The 23,901-nt window shown below is 42.2% G+C and overlaps 3 protein-coding genes and 1 long non-coding RNA gene across 4 annotated transcripts; 1 reads left to right on the top strand and 3 right to left on the bottom strand.

Moving 5' to 3' along the window:
- Window positions 1-952: 952 nt before the first annotated feature.
- On the bottom strand, window positions 953-1,972 carry LOC120569975 (gamma-crystallin M3-like). The gene is made up of 3 exons (XM_039818195.1): window positions 1,873-1,972; window positions 1,386-1,628; window positions 953-1,286 (listed from the first exon to the last, which is right to left on the bottom strand). The coding sequence occupies exons 1-3, from the start codon at window positions 1,882-1,884 to the stop codon at window positions 1,011-1,013; spliced, it is 531 nt and encodes a 176-aa protein (XP_039674129.1). The 5' UTR covers window positions 1,885-1,972; the 3' UTR covers window positions 953-1,010.
- Window positions 1,973-10,798: 8,826 nt separating this feature from the next.
- LOC120569974 lies at window positions 10,799-11,590 on the top strand. Its single transcript, XR_005640998.1, has 3 exons — window positions 10,799-10,968; window positions 11,049-11,183; window positions 11,259-11,590. It is a non-coding gene; the product is annotated as an uncharacterized LOC120569974 (long non-coding RNA).
- A 1,347-nt stretch (window positions 11,591-12,937) lies between these two features.
- On the bottom strand, window positions 12,938-13,803 carry LOC120569973 (gamma-crystallin M3-like). The gene is made up of 3 exons (XM_039818194.1): window positions 13,713-13,803; window positions 13,342-13,584; window positions 12,938-13,238 (listed from the first exon to the last, which is right to left on the bottom strand). Exons 1-3 carry the CDS (start codon window positions 13,740-13,742, stop codon window positions 12,963-12,965), a joined length of 549 nt encoding a protein of 182 aa, XP_039674128.1. The 5' UTR covers window positions 13,743-13,803; the 3' UTR covers window positions 12,938-12,962.
- Window positions 13,804-22,173: 8,370 nt separating this feature from the next.
- On the bottom strand, window positions 22,174-23,082 carry LOC120569966 (gamma-crystallin M1-like). Its single transcript, XM_039818186.1, has 3 exons — window positions 22,996-23,082; window positions 22,632-22,883; window positions 22,174-22,521 (listed from the first exon to the last, which is right to left on the bottom strand). The coding sequence occupies exons 1-3, from the start codon at window positions 23,026-23,028 to the stop codon at window positions 22,243-22,245; spliced, it is 564 nt and encodes a 187-aa protein (XP_039674120.1). The 5' UTR covers window positions 23,029-23,082; the 3' UTR covers window positions 22,174-22,242.
- Window positions 23,083-23,901: the final 819 nt, after the last annotated feature.

The raw sequence follows: 23,901 nt of genomic DNA, 5'->3' as shown, positions 1-23,901 counted from the left end.
AACTACTCAATGAAGAGGTGGCAGATAATAGCAGGCACTTTTAACTTCAGATTTCTTATCTGGCTAAAGCAGATGCATAAATGGGACTAGGTGTAATAATGATAAATCAAAAAGAAGAGTATCCAGTTCTAAATTTATTGACATAATAATTTAAAAGTGGAAAGAAGTTACTGAATACTGGCTTCTTTTCATCCTGTTAAACTCTGTCCATCTAAAGTGTACAGCACCATTTTCAATCGAGTCCTCGTGGTCTCCATTCAATCGATAATCCTTATTTAAATCCACATGACTGTGTGGTCTCTGATGTTGTGGAGGAATGTGTACTGCACACCACTCGTGGATTGTCCCTTTAACAACTGAATCAGCCAAATGATTAAATGCTACATAACAAAGAAAACTGTGACCTCGCTTATTTACTCCTTCCTGAGTAAAACTATCACACAGTGATATTTTATGTGAGAAATAATCTCTAACCTCTCTAACCTTATGTTTTTATACTCCAAGCTACACTCTCACAAATATTTATTCATAAAATCAGTAACAACATCAGCAATAACTCTTTTACTAGTGGTACTACAAATATATATTTTTAAGTCTACTTAAACTCCTACCTAAATTTTAAATATTTTTAAATGCATTTCTTGGTAACTATACATTAACTTTAATCTACAGAAGAGAAATAGAGGCATTTCCCCCTTATGTCTTCTCATAAACCATTATATATATTGAATAATATTTATAACTTTGCAAGAACTTCTTTAGTTGAAAATATGAGTTTGTAAATGATAGATATAATGTAGAGGATAACAGAACCAATCAATGAGCAACCAAAATTATTTATAATCTCGATCTCTGTTCCTATTGCATATTCAAAAATTGCATTCAAATTGTACAATACACACAAATAAATCTGATTAATAGATTACCAACAATAAAGATTGCGTATGCCATGTTGAATTTGGAAAATATTTTATTTCTGAGTTGTTTTTAAAACAGATTCATTTGTAAAGTTAACAGGAGTCAGTGATGCGTCTGATGGAGCTGAACCTATTTCCATCATATCCCATGTCCCTGAAGCTCTTGTACTCTCCGGGCCTTAGGTACATCATCTTGCCTCTATAGTGGGGCTGCTCGTACATCAGCCAGTGGCCGTCCATCACGTTGCAGGACTGGCAGTCAGACATATGGTAACGGTCCTGGATGTTGTCGCAGTCGTCCATCAGCTCGTACATCTGACCTCCGAAGTTCTCCCTCTCATAGAGCCTTACTTTGTAGGACCCTTTGTGCTGTTATGAGTAAATATGTAGTAATTAGTCATTTTGATGGAATCTTAGCTCCTGTTAGCAGTCATTTGATATACATTTCGTAACAACTGGGTGTCATACCATGGGGATATTACGACAGGACCTGATGCAGTCACCGAAACCCATCATGCGCTGGTAGTCAGAGTACTCCCCTCTCCTCAGGAAGTACTGCTGACCCATGTAGTTGGGACGGTCATACACCATGAAGCAGCCGCTCTCCACCTTGCAGGAGTGGCACCTGCTCAGGTGAGAGGACATGTCAGCGCAGTCGCTGCTGGTCTCATAGGAGCGACCCTGGAAGTTCTTGTCCTCGTAGAAGATGATCTAGAATCCAACAGAGCAGCCAAAGTTCAGTGTCAAACATACGGATGGATGGTTACCAATATCAACCCTGATGTAAACAGCAATCATTATGGAAATGAAATTATGGTAAAAGTGCCAAAAAAGGATGCATCCATGTAGCCTTTCTTAGCAGAATAATTTACAGTATAAATACAAAGACAAGAATTTAATGTGTGAATACATCATAGGAGCAACAATACTAGTAACATATCCATGATACACTTACCTTGCCGTGCATGGTGGCTGATACGTTGACTGATGCTATAGCAAATCCTATCCAGGATTTAAGCCTTTTTTATACCTAACGTGGCATCCACACAATCAATGGTACCATTGTATGGAAGCCATGAGTCAGCAGCATGCAATGTTAGACCCTCTGTTTGTAAATGCTGATGGGAAAGGGTTGTTATGCATACTCACAGGCTCTATCTTTCTAGATCAAATGGCTTCTGTATCTGTCGTTTAAATTTGTGATTACTTTAAATATCACAGGACATGATTCAATTCCTTTGGGTTTAAAAGTAACATGGAGACATTAAAAGGTTGAAAGTACATGTCTGAAGCATCTTTAAGGTATAGTGTGAATTTATTATGTTATCACAAATGCTGTACTGATACTAAAAACAGTTTGAAACAATAATGTAACATTGAACTTCACTGATCTTAACATTCTCAAGTGCTCATAAAAAGGTGCTGACGCTATTTCAAATGTCTGCATTAATTCCATACGTGCAGCAAATACCTGTTTAATTCTTTAATTCTAAAAAAGTCTTACTTGTTTTAAAAAACATTGGTTTTCAAACTTTTTCCGCAATGATGTTCCCCCTTTGAAATATTTTTTCAGTCATGTACCAATGCAAAACTATATAAATACTAAACAACAATCTTGTAACTGAAAAACAGTAAAAAAAAAAAAAAAAAAAAAAAAACTATTTTAAATGTTTAGAATCCATCACTAAATTATTCAGTATTACAGTATAATTATTTTAGGAATTATGCATGACCGATATTTTTTAAATATTTCGGTCAAAATCTCATGTACGCTTGTGGCAGGGTTGGCTCTGCGGGTAGAGCAGGCGCACATATACTGAGAGGTTTATGCCTTGACGCAGAGGTCCAGGGTTTGAATCCGACCTGTGACGATTTCCTGCATGTCATCCCCTTCTCTCGCCTCTTTCTCACCTAGCTGTCCTGTCAAATTAAAGGTGGAAAAGCCCCAAAAAATAAAAATCTCATGTACCCCCTGCAGTACTCCAAAGTACCCCTAGGGTTATGGGCACAGCCCGAAAAAGCTACGTGGCACCTATCTCTCCATCCCATGGGCCCACCACCTGTGGGAGGAACCACTGGGGTCAGGTGTGCTGCCAAATGGGTGGCAGTGAAGGTCAGGGACCTTGATGGACCAGACCCGGGCAGCAGAGGCTGGCTCTGGGGACGTGGAATGTCATCTCTCTGTGGGGGAAGGAGCCGGAACTTGTGCAGGAGGTGGTGCGCTACCAGTTAGATCTGGTGGGGCTTACCTCTACGCACAGTCTTGGTTCTGGAACCATACTCCTGGATAGGGGTTGGACTCTTTTCTTTTCCGGAGTTGCCCAGGGTGTGAGGCGCTGGGCGGGTGTGGAGATACTCACAAGCCCCCGGCTGAGCGCTGCTATGTTGGAGTTTACCCCAGTGGACGAGAGGGTCTCGCCTCCCTACGCCTGCAGGTTGTGGGGGGGGGGGGGGAACTCTGACTGCTGTTTGTGCACCAAACAAGAGTTCGGAGTATTCGGCCTTCTTGGAGACCTTGAATGGGGCTCCAGTGTGGGACTCCATAGTTCTACTTGGGGACTTCAACGCACACGTGGGCAATGATGGAGACACATGGAGAGGCGTGATTGGGAAGAATGGCCACGCTGATCTAAACCCGAGTGGTTGTTTGTTGTTGGACTTCTGTGCTAGTCACGGATTGTCTATAACGAACACCATGTTTGAACATAGGGATGCTCATAAGTGTACTTGGTACCAGAGCACCCTAGGTCGAAGGTCAATGATCGGTTTTATAATTGTTTCATCTGATCTGAGGCCGTTTTGGACACTCAGGTGAAGAGAGGGTGGAGCTGTCAACCAATCACTATCTGGTGGTGAGTTAGGTCAGGGGGTGGGGGAAGACTCTTGACAGTCCTGGTAAACCCAAACGGGTAGTGAGGGTGAATTGGGAACGTCTGGAGGAGGCCCCTGTCCAACAGATTTTCAACTCACACCTCCAGCGGAGCTTTTTGTGCATCCCTGTGGAGGCTGGGGGCATTGAACCCGATTGGACAATGTTCAAAGTTTCCATTGCTGAAGCTGCGGCGGGGAGCTGTGGGCTCAGGGTCTTAGGTACCTCAAGGGGCAGTAACCCATGAACACCATGGTGGACACCGGTGGTCAGGGAAGTTGTCCGACTAAAGAAGGAGTCTTTCTGGAATATGTTATCCCAGAGGTCTCTGGAAGCAGTTGCAGGGTACCGAAGGGCCTAAAGGGCTGCAGCCTCTGCCGTGAAAGAGGCAAAGCAGAGGGTGTAGTAAAAGTTTGGAGAAGACTTGGAGAAGGACTTTCGTTTAGCACCAAGGTGCTTCTGGAAAACCGTTTGCCACCTCAGGAAGGGGAAGCGGGGAACCATCCAAGCTGTGTACAGTAAGGATGGGACATTGTTGACCTCAACTGAGGAGGTTATAGGGTGGTGGAAGGAGCACTTTGAGGAACTCCTAAATCCAGTAAGTCAGACTAATTTCAGGTGAGGGTTGGCTTCCGCCAGGGCTGCGCTTTGTCACCAATCCTGTTTGTAATATTTATGGACAGGATATCGAGGCGTAGTCAGGGTGGGGAGGGGTTGCAGTTTGGTGGGCTGGGGATCTCATCGCTGCTCTTTGCAGATGATGTGGTCCTGATGGCATTATCGGCCTGTGACCTTCAGCACTCACTGGATCGGTTCGCAGCTGAGTCTGAAGCGGTTGGGATGAGGATCAGCACCTCTAAATCTGAGGCCATGGTTCTCAGCAGGAAACCGATGGAGTGCCTACTCTAGGTAGGGAATGAGTCCTTACCCCAAGTGAAGGAGTTCAAATACCTTGGGGTCTTGTTTGCGAGTGAGGGGACAATGGAGCGGGAGATTGGTCGGAGAATCGGCGCAGCGGGGGTGGTATTACATTCAGTTTATCGCACCGTTGTGACAAAAAGAGAGCTGAGCCAGAAGGCAAAGCTCTCGATCTACCGGCCAGTTTTCATTCCTACACTCACCTATGGTCATGAACGTTGGGTCATGACCGAAAGAACGAGATCCAGGGTACAAGCAGCCGAAATGGGTTTCCTCAGGAGGGTGGCTGGCGTCTCCCTTAGAGATAGGGTGAGAAGCACAGTCATCTGTGAGGAGCTCGGAGTAGACCCGCGCTCTTCTGCGTCGAAAGGAGACAAGTTAGGTTTGGGCATCTGCGTAAGGATGCCCCTGCTGGGGCGCCTTCCTTAGGGAGGTGTTCCAGGTACGTCCAGCTGGGAGGAGGCCTTGGGGAAGACCCAGGACTAGGTGGAGGGATTATATCTCCAAACTGGCCTGGGAACACCTCGGGATCCCCCAGTCGGAACTGGTTAATGTGGCTCTGGAAAGGGAAGTTTGGGGTCCCCTGCTGGAGCTGCTGCCCCCGCGACCTGATCCCGGATAAGCGGACGAAGACGGATGGATGGATGGATACATTTTTCGTTCTGTGACGGAATGTCTGTTTGTGTTTGGGCCTGTGTGTTGTTATCAAGTGCCCATTTTGACAGCTGGACCCGGTTGCCAGATATCCCTGTAAAAACACAAACCCAGCGTGCTACAGCTGTATTACAGCCGTGAAAGCAGCAAACAAACAAACGGGGTCAACGGAGATAGATTTGTTCTACCCGCCCTAAAAATGAAAAAAGTTTGCCATCTTTCTAAACGGTTGCATAACCAGAGAAAACGTAAAACATGGGTAAATATTGGAGATACTTTAAAAGATGGAGACAGCTTCGAACTTAAAGGACACAGAGTGGACTAACTAATACCATCACGGCTAACGTTAGGATAGATATTTTAAGTAATTTCAACATTCACATACGGTCACATTAAATTACATAGAGTAACATTACGCGTGTTAGTTACTCACAAATTTTTATTTCGACACAGCCGGTGATGTGTTCCTGACTGGTGCTAACGCCCCCATGCTAATACAAGCTAACTGCTAATGTAGGATCCATGACATATGCCAGAAACCACAAGTTTGACTTCCTCATGATGGAAACATGCAATTTAACACCCTGTAGCCTGAATTGTTAGATTGGGAAACAGTGTTCTCTAAAGGTTGCTCTGCAATGTATGTAACGTTATGTTATGTTATTGTGGCTAACATACCATTGCCAGCTTCACGGTGATGATATGTTGGACAGTAAGATGATTCCCACTTTCTTACAAACTGACATGCAACAATAAGTTGCATAATGTGTAATGTATTGACAATACAGTAGACAAGCTGTATAACGATTCTGGAAGTAGTAGTACCGACAATCTCTCCCCTACCGACATTTTTCCCCCACTTCAGTTCAGCGGGCGTGACTGTGCCCTGGGTACAGACGACTGTGAGGTTGTGGTCTTTTTAGTGGCTACTGCAGTGATGTTACGCTGAGAAAAGGTGACTGTCAGTCGTTCACAAAGCTCTGCAAAGTTGCAGTCTTTTTAGTGGATGTTGTTACGGGTAGTCAATTAAAGGTGACTGTCAGCTGTCCACGAGAGCACAGGCTTTTATAATGCCAACATAGCAGCATCTAGCAAATCCGCTGCTCTGTGGAGTAAGGTCTGGCAATGTGAGACTAGAATCAAGCTAACATTGACATTGTGTGACGTTGGATTTAGCGTTCTCAACACCTGGCAACTCCTGTGAACTTTGACGCTGGGGAGGAGGGGCCCGGGGAGACGACGCTCTTCTGTATTTTGAATTTGGACTGCAGTAACCATTTTATTCATTTACCATCTATTTTTTTGGGCTGCTAATGGTTGTCAGAAAGCATTACTCTTTACTTTCATAGCCAGCGCCCTGATGGAAAGAAAAAGGGGTGACACAGATGTACTTTTTTCTCCACCGGCCAAATCTACTAGCCACTTCCATATTTTATCAGCATTTGACTGGTGTTAATTTTGTGCCCAGTGCACACACACAACAACATCTACCTGATGTCATTAGCTGTTTTCATAATTACAGTAGCTCATTTTTTTTTTAAGATTATTTTTTGGGGCTTTTCTCTTTATTGACAGTGGATAGACTGGAAAGGGGTAGAGAGATGGGGGATCACACGCAGCAAAGGGCAGTGGGTCAGATTTGAACCCGTGCCGCTGCAGGACTCATCCAACATGGGGCAAATGCTCTTACTGGGTGAGCTAGAGGCTGCCCCAACAGTAGTTCATTTTTAACGTTAATGTTAACATTAAACATAGTGGTCCGACCTATCTGACGTTTCTGCTGCTTATTTTCTGTACTGTGTTGCTTTGCTGCATCTCTGATAAACCAAATCTAACATTATGAACAGCAACATCTCACTGCAGGTCGGATTGACTGCTAGTACGGGACGCAGGAGTATTCTACCCGGAAGTTATTGTAGACAAACATTGTGATTGGGTCTATAGTTTTTACTTTATATGGTAGAATAATTTAAGTGTAGTAAATAGTAAACTGTACATCTAAATGTATTGTTTTTATTTTATTTTAGATGGAGTACATGTTTATGAATCTCAACTGGATAACACCTGTAGCCAACACCAATAACCTCCTTGTATTTAATATTGGCTTTGTGTGAAGCGGCAGCTTCTTCGTGGGAAGTTAAGTGGGTAGACATCTTCTTGATATCTAATATCATACTTGCACTGCTCAGTGTCTTTATCTGGATATGTGCTGCTTCTGTATCGGAGATACTACAAACCTTGCATAAGTTCGCAACATTTCTGCAACCACACCTCTCTTACCTATCCAACCCGCTCCACACACACTCAACACCTTGTCGCAGGTGGCCTGTGGAACTGCCAGTCTGCCACTATGCCACTGGCAAGACTGAGTTAATCTCTGGCTTTGCCAGCAAGCAATCCCTTGACTTCCTTGCTCTCACTAAAACCTGGATTACACCGACCAACACAGCCAACCCTGCTGCTCTCTCTTCTGCCTACTCTTTCACCCACACATCCAGACCCACTGGTAGAGGCGGGGGTACAGGCCTGCTCATTAACCCCAAGTGGAGATTTTCTCTCTACCCACTGCTACAATTCACTCCACTGTCTTTTGAACTTCATGCTGTTACCATAACGCATCCGGTACAACTCATCATTGTTGTTAACTACCGCCCACCAGGTCTTCTGGTAGAGTTTTTGGAGGAGCTGGATGTCCTTCTTTCAAACATCCCTGAAACTGGCCCTCAGCTGGTACTTCTGGGCGACTTCACTATCCAGACAGAGAAGTCAACTGACTTCTTACATCTTCTCTCTTCTTTTGCCCTCTCACTCTTGCCTTCCCCACCCACTCACAAAACTGGCAGCCATCTAGATCTCATATTTACCAGAAACTGCTCTACATCCAACCTTACTGTTACTCCACTCAGACCATTTCTTCATCTCATCCTCTCTCCCACTCTCCCAAGCTCACAACCACATATTTCAAGAGACACTATACCTGTCCGCCGAAACATTCGTTCACTCTCTCCTTCTTCTCTGGCGCCATCTACTTTATTGACCCTCCCTACATCTGACTCTTTCTTACTCATGCCTCCCAACGCCGCCACAGACACTCTCCTCTCTACTCTATCCTCCTCTCTTGACTCTCTCTGTCCTCTTACTTCACGACAGGCTTGCAAGTCCTGGCTGTTTCCCCCGACGCCCTCAAAGAGGCAAGAGTGACCCCACTGCTCAAAAAAACAACACTCGACTTGTCTGAAGTAAATAACTAGAGACCTGTCTCCCTTCTTCCATTTCTATCCAAAACTCTTGAGCGTGCCATTTATAATCAACTCTCTACTTATCTCCACCTGAACAAACTTCTTGATCCCCACCAGTCTGGCTTCAAGGCTGGCCACTCAACAGAAACTGCCCTCCTTGCTGTCACTGACCAGCTTCACATCACTAAAGCAACCTCTCTCTTCCATCATCATCCTTCTGGACCTTTCTGCTGACTTTGACACAGTGAACCACCAGATCCTCATTTCGATACTCAAGGATCTGGGTGTCTCAGGCCAGTTGTGACCAGTTTTGCTTATTTAAAGCTAATGTACTTGCACTTCCTACTTGTTGTCTGGAGTTTGCCCCTTTTTAATTTGAAGTCGCTTTGGATAAAAGCGTCAGCTAAATGACATGTAATGTAATGTAATATTGTTTATACTCGTTATGTCATGTAACCTGCTGTTTGTATTGTATTAATTGTATTTTATGGTGCCTTCTTGGCCAGTTTTTTTTTTTTCCCTAAAAACCCCCCCCCCCCCCCCCCCCCCCCCCTCTTCCCCCCTTTCCCCCCTTCCCCCCCCCCCTCCTTCCCCCTCCCCCCCCCCCCCCCCCCCCCCCCCCCACCCCCCCCGAAAGGGAACTCCCCGCCCGAGTTCAACGATACCTCACACAAGACTCTACGTCATACGGTTCATTAGCTGTGAAAAGGGGCGTGGCTAATGCATAGGGGGCGGATCAAACCATCACCAATGAAGAAGGAAGTCTCTGCTGAGTTCAATGATACCTCACAAAAGACTCTACCTTAGATGGGTCAGTATTTATTAAAAAGGGCGTGGCTTCAACATAGGGGGCGGGCCAAACCATCACCAATGAATAAGGAAGTCTCTGCTGAGTTCATTGATACCTCACACAAGGGTCTATCTTAAATGGTTCAAATTTTAAGAAAGGGGGCGGGGCTTCAACATAGGGGGCGGGTCAAACCATCACCAATGAAGAAAGAAGTCTCTGCTGAGTTCAATGACACCTCACACAAGACTCTACCTTAAACGGTTCAAATGTTATGAAAGGGGGCGTGGCCTGAGTGAGTGGGCGTGGTCATATTATAGGAGGCGGCTCATTATCACATGTAGACCACACATTCTAAGTTTCATGTAAATCGGATGATGTTTGTCATATAAGGCGCATTTCCTGTGGCCAGGGGGGGGCGCTATGACCAAAAGTCAATTTTGGCCTGTAGGTGTCCTCAGGCCTGGACCCTTGTCCATCGTGAGAAATTTCGGGCAGATACGACAACGTACACTCAAGTTACAACAACTTCTTTGGTCATCGTTTTTCTTTTAATAACTTTTCATCGTTAAGGTGTTGGGATGGTACAGACCAAGTTTGAAGTCCATCGGATGAAATCTCTAGGAGGAGTTCGTTAAAGTATAGCACCTTGACTTTTAGGCCTACTTCCTGTTGCCACTAGGGGGCGCTATGACTTTAAGTAAATATATGCCTTTATTTGTCCTCAGGGTTGGACTCTTATGAATCCTGAAAAGTTTCGAGGTAATCGGACAACGTACACTCGAGTTACACCCACTTCCTGTTTCGGCGGCGAAATGCACAAAATGGCCTCCCCGCCACGGCCACGCCCTATGACGAAAAGTTTTTCTTTTAACAACTTCTCATCTTTAACATCTTAAGATGGCACAGACCGAGTTTGAAGTTGATCGGATGAAATCTCTAGGAGGAGTTCGTTAAAGTACGACATGTGGAAATGGCCAAAATCGCACTAATTTCGAACTTTGAAATCAAAATGGCGGACTTCCTGTTGGGTTTAGGGTATGGCTCTAATGAAGTTTTTTGTACATCTTGACATGTTACATATGTGTACCAAGTTTCGTGAGTCTACGTTAAACGCACTGGAGGGGCTCAATTTTCTTAACTTTGTAGGGGGCGCTAGCGAGCCATTTTTGTGCGCCTATTCCCGAAACCCTTAAAATACGTAAATTTTCACCAGACTTGATGCGACCGCCAAATTTGGTGAGTTTTTTAATATATTAAGCCCCTCAAAAAGCCAATTCATTTGACGGGAAAATAATAGAAGAAAGAAAGAAAGAAAGAATAATTCCTTCAGTTTCAATAGGGCCTTCGCCGCTGTCGGCGCTCGGGCCCTAATAATAAATAATAGTAGTGAATAATAATTAATACCAGTGTAGCAGTATGAGTTGAACTCCTAACTACCTGGCGCTCTTTTGACCAATCACTGTCTAAGGGCCCTGTATAAAAGCAGCTAGCTGTCCCCCTTCCGCCCTCTCTTGCTCGTTGGTGACGGAAGTCCTCTACACTTCGGTCGCTCACTCCGTGAGGTGTTTTGCTGTGCTACAGGTAGGGTAGCGGCTTGGCTGCCTCCACACTCATTGTCACTGTTATTTTGTTGCCGTTATTATATACTGAACGCTTTGTAGATCTTCGGTTGGCGGGTTGTCCTTCACCTTACCGGTTGAACGGCCGTGAATGAAAAGCGAGTAACACTGATAGCTGCTGCGGTTTGCATGATCGGAGCTGCCTCCCTCTGGGTCTACTAAAACTCTGCTTGAACGGTATGTGGGCTAAATGGGGTCGGATTTATTCGTTATACTTATTTGGTGTTAATTATTATTTTCTGTAAACGCTAGGAACACTGAAGCTGCCGGAGATCCCTGTTAGCTGCTTAGCACTTCAACTACAGGCTGCTGTTTTGCCGAGGCTGCTGTTTTGCCTAAGAAGGCTTTTGCCGGGATTGCTGCTGTCCTTTAAAAATCCTGAGTATCGTAACTATTGCTGCACGCCTGTGTTGCCTTTAGGGCTACTGGGCCAATGTATAAACCACCTGTTTTTATATGAATGAATGTATGTAGCTGAGGGGTTTGGCTCCCTACATTAATTTGGTTGATTTAGTTGTTTCTTTCTTTACTTTCTTTCCATTTTTTTCAATTTAGTTAAAAGTTTTAGTTATATTTTTTTTCTTTTCTTCAGTGAGTTTTCTATTTTAACATTGAGTTTCTTTGGTTATGTTGTGTTAATTATAAGTGTTTTGTTTCTTTTGAGTCTATAGCAAAGTCTTTTTCTTTTGAATTCTTGTTTTGTACGGCCTGTGGGAACCTATACTGGTTCTGGCCTTTATATTGTGTCTATATTGTGTTAAATTTGTTTCTTCATAACTTTGTTTATATTGATTTTTGATATTCTTTCTTGTGGAGTGAATCCCTTTAATTGTGTGTGTGTGTGTGTGTGTGTCTGTTTCCCATTTGTCATCCCATTTTTAGTTGCTGAGAGCCGAAGGTGGTGGTGTTGGTGTCCGTGTGGTGGTATCTCCTTCCCTGTGTGCTGTGTCTCCCCGTTTTCATTTGCAGTGTTAACTGTTGCGTTGTTTTGTTGTGTGTTCACGGGGGACTTTCCCTGGGATCCCCTTTACCATCCTCGTTCCCTTCTCCCCCTCCACTGGTAAGCCTCAGCCCTAATTATTTTTCCCCTTTTTAGTGTGAATGTGTTTTAAATTTATTAATTTAATTTATTAAATTAAAATGTTTGTTTTTAACTTTATTGATTTTTATTGAAATAAAATTGTATTCTTTTGTGAGTTGAACCTCTTCTTTGGCACCTTTGTATATTTACCTGTGTGACCTTAAATATATCAATCTTGCAATTGGAAGTAAAATCATTCATTAGTAAGTGATAGCATTCTCTGGGTGAAATTCCCAGGGTGGCGTTGTCGGTGTGTTTGAGGTAGGTTTCATTTAGAATACTACCTCCTCTGTTCAGTCAGCTCTCGTGTCGCCACACCAGGGCTGACTATTGCTGCTTTAGATGAGGTCATACGACGTGTCACATCGATCATAATCTCACAAATGTTATGATATAGATGATGCAAAAGACACAGTATTTCACAGCAGTTACTCAAAATTAATAATTTGTAATGACATCTGTGATACTTTTACAATTTCTTTCAGTTTAGCTCAATTGTGATTTATGTAAACAAATGTTTATTTTTTTTTTACATTTTCTGTTGCAGAATATCTATATGCAAAGGATTTAAAAAACATATTTATTTACTCTTCAATGTTTGTGTGATAATTTACATTTTAACAATGTGTTGTGTCTGTGATGTCATTTATTTTTTATTCTTTTCATGATTATTCAAGGGAAAAATGCCAGGAAAATCTTCTGTAATGTTGTGAAAATGCTTTGTTTGGACATCTCTTTATAGTTTGATCCTCATTGTTTATTCAGTTTATTGTGTTCATAAAATCAACCTTTTATGTAGACATAAATAAGGAAAAAAGCCACAAGCTCAAGTTCTTTTGTTTTATTTTTCATTTTTTATTTTAAAATGAAAATGTCTAGCACATGTCCATGATGCGCCTCATGCTCATCCACCTCATGCCACTCATCCCCATGTCCCTGAAGCTCCTGTACTCTCCGGGCCTCAGGTACATCATCCTGCCTCTGTAGTTGGGCTGCTCGTACATCAGCCAGTGGCCGTCCATCACGTGGCAGGACATGCAGTCGTTCATACGGTAACGGTCCATGATGTTGTCACAGTCGTCCATCAGCTCATTCATCTGACCACCGAAGTTCTCCCTCTCGTAGATCCTCATCCTGAACTGACCTCTGTGCTGTTTTTTGTGTGTGGAGAGAATAAAAATGTCTTAATATCAAGTTTTGTGCTGGTTGTCACCCGTAGTAGAATCCATATGACTGATGCTGTTTTATACCTACCATGGGGATCATACGGCAAGACCTGATGCTGTCCCTCATTCCCATCATGCTCATGTAGTCAGCGTACTCTCCCCTCCTCATGAAGTACTGGTTTCCCATGTAGTTGGGACGGTCGTAGACCATGAAGCAGCCGCTCTCCACCCTGCAGGAGTGGCACCTGCTCAGGTAGGAGGTCATGTCAGCGCAGTCGCTCATGCACTCATAGGAACGACCCTGGAAGTTCCTGTCCTCGTAGAAGATGATCTAAACAGTGATGCATTAGTTTATACTCAACAGTAAAATGAATAGAACTGTATCTAACAAGTCTACTGTATATTATGTTTAAACTATAACAGATGTGATTTATTTTGTGAAATGATCCTGGCGCTTACCTTGCCCATGCTCATGTCAGTGGTGGTCATACTTGTAGATGAGCTGCTGCTGATGCTACTGCTGCACTGCTGTCCTGTTTGGTTTAACCCTTGCTTTTATACCCGACCAAACCCTACAGAGTCAGTGGGCCCCCATTGTTTAAATCCCTGACCCAGCAAAATGGTATGGAGCGCTGTACAGGCTTGTGTTTCTGTGTTGCATAATCATATGACTGGGCCCTCGAAGACTTTAGAAATGTTATCCTTTTGACCAGGTAACACAAAGCTTCTTTTTTTTTCTTTTATCCAATTCTAAGGTCATGCCTGTTTCACTGTTTACTATGTCAGAGGCAGTTAAATTAAAGTAACACTAACAAACTGTACTGGTTATTGTATGTTATATTAATAGTAGTAATAATAGTTGCTGTACTTCATGATGCACCATAATTAATATCTGATGTTTAAACAGTTTAGTGCATCACTGTGAATCTGATGTGGATTTTATTATAAAAAGGAAATAACTCAAACTAAGACCACATCAGACCGATCCGACAGACATAGGGCATTGATAACGAAAATGGGTGTTGGGTGCAACAATTGATCGTTTTATTCTGTGTAGCGTATTATACTTAACAACAACCGACGCCACATCTTGGACGCCTTACGATGTTCCGACAAAAAGACGAGCAAGTCAGAATGTTTTTGCCTTCTCTCACAGAGTTTGACAAATTCCATGACATGTTCCATGACCGTTATGAGCACAGAGCACTCTTCTGCGCACAATTGGAAACTTGGATGTGTTTTACTAAAGTGTTCCTTGTGTTACCATGCTAAGCTAACCTGGGCTTGTATAACAAAGACACACAGCTACTAAAGGCTAGCTTAGCCGGTAACATTAATCCCCCTGTCTCCTTTTTCCTGAGTGAGACCTAAACTGGAGGGTTGAAAAGAGGGGGTTGTGCTGTGTTGAACTGACTCACCTGTTTCATTTTATGTTCTGGAGAAAAAAAACAGAAAATATGTGACACCCACACAATTTTGTATGTTTTTTTCTTGTTTTCACTTTCTCCAAAGTTTTGCTAAAATTCCCACACCAACAATTTTACATAACTATCAAAATCCAATTTTCCTCTTAGAAAAGAAACACTACAAGCAGGGCCATGCTGGGACTGAAATTCAGCCCGGGACTTTAAGATGGAGAGGCATTTTACACGAGTGCCCTTGGTGCACGAGCAGAAGGATTTTTTGCAGTTATTTTAATTCTAATAGTGTTTTTATGGTATAAAGAGAATCAGATTACGCTGAAGACCTTCAAGAAACTTTAGGATGACACCTGCCTCCTCAGGTTGTGTAAGCAAGTCACCACTGCACTGAACACAACCAGGTCAGCAAAACCTAATCTTGAACACATAAGTCACAGTATACGGCTAACTACCAGCATGTCATGTGCACAGTCAGTTGGAGTGATAAAATAGTTACAAATACTCACACTCATATACTCAAAAACTACAATGCAGTCCCATAAAATAGAGATTTGTGTGTGTGTCCTTACTTTCTCAGCTTGGCTCCCTGGCTCAGCTTCCCCTGTGATGGCCTCTGCTTACTGATTGTGCAGCTACATATGTATGACAAGAACATCAGTTATAAATATGACTAAGAATAAAACATTTTCTAATTCAATCTGTGCTTCAGTCAAGTTATTATCTAGTATGTGGAACTATTGGCATTTTATCCTATATGTAAATATCTGATTGATTGATATGCCTAATATGATTGCCTACCCAGGCAATCATGTGTCACTACTATGATATGCCTACCCAGCCCTGCACACTGCCCCTCTACCTGTCTGTTTCCTGCTCTTCCTCTCTCCTCCTCTCTCCTCCTGCTGCTCCTCCTCTTCTCTCCTACTGCTCCTCCTCCTCCTCTTCTCTCCTGCTGCTCCTCCTCTCTCCTCCTGCTGCTCCTCCTCCTCTCTCCTTCTGCTCCTCCTCCTCTTCTCTCCTCCTGATGAGAGTGTATGTGTGCAACAATAGAAAATAAAAACAATTAGCTTATTGTTGAAGATAAAAAAGTTAAAACCATGCTTATGTTTTAGTTCAATATACTTTTAGGTAAAAAATGTAACTTAAAAATGTAAACTGTTGTGTGACTGAGTGAAGGAATATTTCAATACTGATTAAGCCTAATCAGCATTTGTCTGCCTCACCCCAAACTCAAGCTTCTAAAGAATTAATTAGGTCATGTCTGTTATTTAGCATGAAAGTAGATGCTGTAGAAGACTCATTGTCCTCACAGAAAAGGTAACTGTTGTTCCTGCTTTTTGGGGAGCCACTCCCTGCTAGGCCAGACTTGATTATGTCAAAGAATGAGTATTCCTGTAGTTTAGAAACAATTGACACCGCCTTGGTAAGATCCTGTGACCGGGTATGGCCTCAAGACATATAGATTGGGAATTTACACCTTTTCTTTTGAGAGACATCTGACCAATAGGGGAAGATTTCATTTGAGGAACCACCCATGTGTAGGGAATAAATGTGTGATCCTGAGAATGATTCAGGGCTTCATCTGTGACCCCGCAAAGGGAAGCATGTTGTAGTCCGCAGTTTACAGTGTATTGTTTTGTCATGTCGCATGTCTCAGGACTGATAGATGTAATTCCTGAAGAGGTGGCATGTCATTTCAGTCCACTGCTCGCAGTGTTTCATGTTTTATGTTTGATTGTTTTTGTCATGTCGTTTTCATCGTGTTGTTCATTAAACCTTTTGCTTAACTTTCAATTCGACCCCAGCCTCTCCTTCCTCCTCAGAAATCAAACGATCACGTCTTTTAGAATTTCTCAACATTATCAAAGCAAAAATTTGGAGACAGAAACAACTCAGGTATACAAGCCTAAAACTCCTAAAAACCTAAAACTGTCCTACCTCACATCACCAAATCCAAACCTGACTGAAAGTAAACTCTTTTTTCGGCGCCTTAAGTTTGAGCCAATCGGATGTCAGGAAAAACGAGGATCAGTCCAAGTTAGGAGGGGCCGCTTGTGTCCCCCCTCAAGATTGAAAGTATTGGTTTGGCCCGGTCTGAGATATACTCAGGTAGGCTCCCCTACTGGCATGCGTGACAGTGCATCTGCCAGGAAATTATCTTTTCTGGCCAATTATCTTCTCCTGGTCTGTATAGACCTCCACCTCTTGGCCTTAGTGAGCTAGATGCATCTCAAAGTGCTTAAAAACCAAAACGAGACCCAAAGCTTCCTTTTCAATATTCGAATAAGCATTCTGATGTTTATTTTGCTTTTTCAAGTAATAAGTGACTGGTCTTTCTTGTCCAACTGCATCTGCTTGCATAGGCACTTCCCCAACGCCAATGTCACAGGCATCCACAGCAAGTTTGAACGGTGCCTCGAAGTTGGGTGCAAGTAACACCGGTTCACATGCTAATATAGCCTTCACACTCCTAAAAGCATGATCACAGGTGTCTGTCCAAACATACTTAGCATCTTTCTTAAGGAGATTATTTCATGGCTCAGTAACGGCAGCAAAGTCAGGAATAAATGTCCAGTAGAAATCACACATATCCAACACCTCTTCAATGAGAAGCACATAAGCCAACTCCATCCTCAAGATCTTCAGCCTAAAGGGAGTTAGCCTATGTGGAGGTTACTCAACTGGGATAGAACGGCCTACATCCACATCATGGACAACTAAAGTTGTGGACCCTGGGACATCCTGGATAGGAGGGGAGAAATCAGCTTTCAAAACACACAGGCCACCATGACCTGGTTATGCCCACTCCACTCGTCAGTAGCGAATAGAGTAGGAGGTCTCCACTTCCTCATAAGCTCCGAGGCTCGGCACTTCAATGGTTTAGCTCCTATTTGGCGAATAGGAGCTTCTCTGTCATGATTGGTGACTGCTCCTCGTCAACTGCTCCTCTCTCTTGTGGGGTACCCCAGGGTTCAATTCTTGGCCCAATCCTGTTTTCTTTATATATGTTGCCATTAGGGGCTATTATAGGAAAGCACAACCTGTCTTTTCACTGTTATGCAGATGATTTGCAAATTTATTTGCCTATGAAACCGAATGACAGTGTCGCACTACACTCCCTGCTTAATTGTATTAATGATATTAAGTTGTGGCTGTCACAAAACTTTCTTAACTTGAACGAAGATAAAACGGAGTGCATCATCTTAAGTACTTCAGCCACGACAAACGGTCCATCTTTAAGTTTGGGAGCACTGGCTTCATACTTTAAGCCAGCTGTCAGAAATTTGGGGGTTACTTTTGAATGTTACATGAAATTTGACAAGCAAATCTGCAATGTTGTGAGAATGAGCTTTTTCCAGCTCCGTCTCCTAGCTAAAGTTAAGCCATTCCTTAACAGGCATGATCTAGAAAAGGCGATCCATGCTTTTATCAGTTCAAGGTTGGATTACTGTAATGCTCTCTATGTTGGTTTGAATCAAACCTCCATCTCACGCCTTCAACTTGTGCAAAATGCTGCTGCTCGGTTTTTAACAAATACATCTAGACGTGCACATATCACTCCTGTTCTTTACACCCTACATTGACTCCCTGTGCGTTTTAGAATAGATTTTAAGATTTTATTTTTTGTTTGTAAAGCCCTTAATGGCCAGAGAATGGGCTACACCAGCAGAAGACCCCACTGGGTACCACTCATCTCCACTAAAAATGGGAAAATGAGGCTACATTTTGCACAATCTCACCAAAATTGGACAGTTGAAGACTGTAAAAATGTACCCTGGTCTGATGAGTCTCGATTTCTGTTGAGACATTCAGATGGTAGAGTCAGAATTTGGCGTAAACAGAATGAGAACATGGATCTGTCATGCCTTGTTACCACTGGGCAGGCTGGTGGTGGTGGTGTAATGGTGTGGGGGATGTTTTCTTGGCACACTTTAGACCCGTTAGTATCAATTGGTCATCGTTTAAATGCCACAGCATACCTGAGCATTGTTTCTGACCATGTCCATCCCTTTATGACCACCATGTACCCATCCTCTGATGGCTACTTCCAGCAGGATAATGCACCATGTCACAAAGCTTGAATCATTTCAAATTGGTTTCTTGAACATTACAATGAGTTCACTGTACTAAAATGGCCCCCACAGTCACCAGATCTCAACCCAATAGAACATCTTTGGGATGTGGTGGAACAGGAGCTTCATGGCCTGGATGTGCATCCCACAAATCTCCATCAACTGCAAGATTCTAACCTATCATTATGGGCCAACATTTCTAAAGAATGCTTCCAGCACCTTGCTGAATCAATGCCACGAAGAATTAAGGCAGTTCTGAAGGCAAAAGGGGGTCAAACACGATATTAGTAGGGTGTTCCTAATAATCCTTTAGGTGAGTGTTTAGGTGATATATATATATATATATATATATATATATATATATATATATATATATATATATATATATATATATATATATAAAATGTATTTTTGGTTGGAGGGGTGTATTTTATGGAGTTATTATATTATCATGTCAACATAGTTTATAATATGAACAATCACACTGTATGTGTGTTGTGTGATAAAACAGTATCACCAGTATTTGTAGGTGTTGTAAATCAAGTGACACACTGTCTAAACATGGATGTATTAACTAAGAAATAGAAGAGATAAGTTCATATATTAAACCCTTGCCCCTATAACATACACATCAGTCTGCCAGAAATTCAGAAGAAGAGGAAGAAGAAACACCTCCATTCCTCTCTACCCCAGTAGAAGAAGAACGCCCCCTCTCTCAGAGGAGGGGGGGGACTGTTGATACAACGTGTGTACATATCGTCATTTCAGAGCGAAGGAACTACTCATCCCATAAACCACCGCACACTAGATGAGTAACTTAGTATTTTAAGTAATGCAGGAAGTGTGCATTTAGTTTCCATGCTTATTGTGTTTCCACAACAATGTTAGTGAGTAAATTTACTGAAATGGCCACCACACAATAACAGAGGAGTGTGATGCGTCAGATGAGAATGCAGAGATTTAGTCGCATATTTCATGGCTGTAAAAAAACAAAACAATTTCCAGTACAATAAATCGTTGGGCGGGATCATCCTATTATTCCCATATCATTTTGGAGGAGTTAGTTAGGTTATTTGTGACCCAACTCCTGGGTTAAAAAGGGCCCAGGACCAACTAATTTCTGGGTTATTTCAACCCAGAAAATGGGGTTGTTCTTTGGACCTCAGAAGTTGGGGTGATATTAACTACAATGCTGGGTTATTTTAACCAAACATTTGGGTCTTGCTGCGTTGCGACTTTTTCAAACATAAAAAAAAAAAAAACTACTTTCTCAGGGTCAAACCTTGGCACCAGAAGGAAACTTACAGATATCAAAATATTTCGTTGTTCCTGACGCCTCTTACCTAAAACCAGCCTAGTTTTTTTCCAAGTCAAGCTTCATCTTTTCATGCTCCTTCTCATTTTTTCCTGTCGTTCATGTTCTTGTGCTTTTTCTTTCTCCTGCAGTCATGTTTTCGTTAACTGAATTGCAGTTAATCAAAATGATCAATGTGAGTTGTGGCTTCTTAACCTCCTCTAAAACCTTTAACTCCAAATACTCAATCACTTTACTCAGTTCCTGTTTATCAAGTTTAGCTAACCGTGGACGGGTTACTTCAATTTCAAGAAACTCCTTTGGCTCAAATTCTTCCTTGTTCAATCACCAAAAGTGGGAATACAACAATGTATAGACAGGCTATGTGAAACAAATGTTAACCAAATGTCAACAATTGTTTTGCTGAAAAGCACAAGCAACCATCCAACCTGGATGTTACACAATCGCCTACGTTTTTATGACCACAAGCTAATCAGCAAAACCCAATCACATAACAGTGGCCAACCACAAAACTAACCAAATACAGGCCAACTCACGATTTCAAAAGAAACCTAAGCAGTAGGCCGCACCTGCGCCAATCCACCACGGCTACCAAACACTACAACGACTAATTAACACGCAACGCCACAGTACAACACGTGCCGCAACACCTAATTAACACTAGAGCTGTCAGTCCTCTATAATACCATTCAAATTGTATTTGTTATTTTTTTATATTTGAATAATATTTGAATATTTAATGCTCAAATGCAGCCTGTTATAAATATGTACTACACTACTAAGGCTTATTCATTGTCAATGCCACTATAACTCCTAATTTCCACTGGTTGTGGAACGGCTCTGTTGCTCTGCTGTCCATCAGTACCCACCAGGTCCGGATTTGTTGCGGAACGGCTGCGGCCATAACTGACAGCTGAAGTCACGAGGACCCACAAGATCGCGCGATCTAAGCTAACCTGGGCTTATATAACAAAGTCCCAAAGCTACTAAAGGTTAACCTGGCCGGAAACATTAATCCCTGTCTCCTTTTCCCTCTGTGTTACATTAATGTGAGAGTGAGACCTACTGGCCTGGATGAGTGTATACTTTCCTACCTAAGAGGGGTTATGCTGTGTTAAACTGACTCACCCAGCTGCTGTTTCATTTCGCATTCTGGAGCTGGGCCTGCTGGCGTCGGTCACTCCTGCCGTCGGGTGGACGCTGTTCCGCATTCACTGCTCCATATCCTCTCGTTGGGACATTGGGACTCGACTAGAAATGTGTGGTTTGCAGCGTGCTGCCTCCGTCATTGCCTCCCTCTGGAAACAATCTCAAACTGATTCTCCATCAGCCTAACAACACACACTATCAGCTGACACAGACTAAAACACTTGGGAGTTGTAAACTGAAAACTGGCTCGCGAGACAAGGCACAATTAGAGTAATATTTCATGTCTGAAATGTTTACTAATTGGCATAAACATTTAACATTAGCTAACACTAGCTAGCTCAAGTTGCTACTGTTAGCTATATCACGGGTTGACCATGATTGCACCTCTGATCAGATGTTTTTTAAAGTCTGAAACACCTTCCACATTTCATAGGCTGTACAGATATTCACTCATGGTCTGAAACCTTTAACTACTTTAGCAGCCAGTAAGTTTTATTAAGCATTTATCAGCAACACCCTTGGGCAGGTTATTTAGCTAATTAATGAATGTGCTGAGTGTTCGAGTTTGTTTTTAAACTTCACCATAACCAGAACTTTTAAATTATCCTTTATAACCAAGTTAACTTTTAATTTATAAAGTATGACAATTAAGGTGCCTCACACGTAAATAGTGTATACACGTGTGTAATAATGATACTAATTTGTACCTTGCTTTAAAAGTGTAATGGCCTAATTATGATTTCATTGTTTAACTTTTGATTATCCGTAGCCTGTAATATTGTGAATTGTTAAACCCATAATATTAATCCTTCTCTCATCATCAATTGTAAGCCTTGTCTGAAACAGTTAATTGTAGAGCAAAATTTCTCATCAGATTTTAAACCTTTTAGTGTGAAAATGTGCTTCCTAAGAGTAGCTTGCTGCCTAAACTTTTTTTTTTGTTTTAATTTCATGACCCATTATTTTTTGGTATAATACTGTATATTATTTAATTGTGCATTTGATACATTCAGTGAACATTCAATGAACATTTAGTTGCAGGAGTCCATGATACGCCTCATGCTCATCCACCTCATGCCACTCATGCCCATGTCCCTGAAGCTCCTGTACTCCCCGGGCCTCAGGTACATCATCCTGCCTCTGTAGTTGGGCTGCTCGTACATCAGCCAGTGGCCGTCCATCACGTGGCAGGACTGGCAGTCGTTCATATGGTAACGGTCCATGATGTTGTCACAGTCGTCCATCAGCTCGTAACTCTGACCACCGAAGTTCTCCCTCTCATAGATCTTCATCCTGAACTGGCCTCTGTGCTGTAATACAATACAGGGGTAATGTAAGTATGGCCACACATTTTAAAACTAAAAATGAAGTTTAAATGTATAAAAATAAAAGCAATGTATTAATACATGAGGTCTCTTACATAAGGGATAATTCTGCAGGATCTAATGGAGTCGAATGTCATTCCCATGCTCATCATGCGCTGCATGTCATGGTACTCGCCCCTCCTCATGAAGAACTGCATACCCATGTAGTTGGGACGCTCGTAGACCATGAAACAGCCGCTCTCCACCCTGCAGGACTGGCACCTGCTCAGGTAGGAGGACATGTCAGAGCAGTCGCTCATGCACTCATAGTGGCGACCCTGGAAGTTCCTCTCCTCGTAGAAGATAATCTGAAAATAGTGAATTGTAATGGTTAGAGAGAAAAAAAAGCAGCAAGGGGAATTTGGTGATTCTATTTTGTAAACAGTAATTTCTGATTATTACAAAAGATTACAGATTTACCTTGCCCCTCATGTTCATGCCTGTGTTGGTCATGTTGGTTGTAGATGTGCTCTTGCTGAACTGCCTTCCTACCTGGTTTAACCCTTTCCTTTTATACACAACCAAACGTAAATAATGAGTGCCCCTCCCCTTCAGAGAGCCCCCTTACTCAGCAACTCACTATGGAAGCCAACAGAATGTAGAGGTTTTGTCTCTTTTTTTCAAGGACTGGCTACCATATGTCCCGTCAAAAAGAGTAGTGTTTGCTTTTTTTCCTTTCTTTCTTTTATTAGGCTTTTCAAAACACAAGATAGCCAGTATCAAACACACTGTTTCAGGTGCAATTGTTTGTCTACATTCTTATTTCTGAGAGTTAGTCTCTAGCACTTTCCTGATGACATCACACAGGTCTGGGGCCAACATGACATGGCAACACGGCAAGAATTTAATTGCCTAATCTGACACAGTGAAGAAGTCTTAACATAACAGTTGAAGAAAAAATTATACAATTAATCAAATGTATTTAAAGACTAATAAAATACAGTAAGTGATAAAGATTGACCTCAAATAATTTTATGATAGTAGTATGAATATGCTCGGATGCATGATTTGGTATTGAAAATCAACTAAAAATGTTAATTTTAGTATGTCTGTATGATTCTGATATTGGAGATATTAGCTACCCCATGATTATTTATATAGCTTGCCTATTTCAAATATATTAAAAGAAATGTAATATTTTAAATGTTCTTGTTTTAACTGTTGTAATGAAAACATAATGAATATGATAATAATATGTTTTGGCCATCAATTTTATTTATTTCTAACGAAAAACCTTGTTCTTACCATCAGTTTAGTATGGCAAATAGCTCTAAATACTTTCATACCAACATTAGCCTAGGCCAACATTCGTACGGAGAAGAAGTG

Source organism: Perca fluviatilis, chromosome 12 (assembly GCF_010015445.1).
Source record: "Perca fluviatilis chromosome 12, GENO_Pfluv_1.0, whole genome shotgun sequence".
In the NCBI taxonomy this organism is placed as follows: domain Eukaryota; kingdom Metazoa; phylum Chordata; class Actinopteri; order Perciformes; family Percidae; genus Perca; species Perca fluviatilis.
The sequence above is the reverse complement of the archived record's forward strand: the minus strand, read 5'-3'. Positions and strand labels throughout refer to the sequence as shown.

What these genes read in the sequence shown, in the direction of transcription:
- LOC120569975 (XM_039818195.1), bottom strand. An exon ending in CCTGTCGTAATATCCCCATG is followed by an intron (nt 1,287 to 1,385) that starts GTATGACACCCA and finishes TACTCATAACAG; the next exon opens with CACAAAGGGTCCTACAAAGT.
- LOC120569966 (XM_039818186.1), bottom strand. Translation starts at nt 23,028, where the DNA reads ATGACCAACACAGGCATGAACATGAGGGGCAAG. An exon ending in GCATGAACATGAGGGGCAAG is followed by an intron (nt 22,884 to 22,995) that starts GTAAATCTGTAA and finishes CACTATTTTCAG; the next exon opens with ATTATCTTCTACGAGGAGAG. An exon ending in CCTGCAGAATTATCCCTTAT is followed by an intron (nt 22,522 to 22,631) that starts GTAAGAGACCTC and finishes ATTGTATTACAG; the next exon opens with CACAGAGGCCAGTTCAGGAT.
- LOC120569973 (XM_039818194.1), bottom strand. Translation starts at nt 13,742, where the DNA reads ATGACCACCACTGACATGAGCATGGGCAAG. An exon ending in CTGACATGAGCATGGGCAAG is followed by an intron (nt 13,585 to 13,712) that starts GTAAGCGCCAGG and finishes ATCACTGTTTAG; the next exon opens with ATCATCTTCTACGAGGACAG. An exon ending in CTTGCCGTATGATCCCCATG is followed by an intron (nt 13,239 to 13,341) that starts GTAGGTATAAAA and finishes CACAAAAAACAG; the next exon opens with CACAGAGGTCAGTTCAGGAT.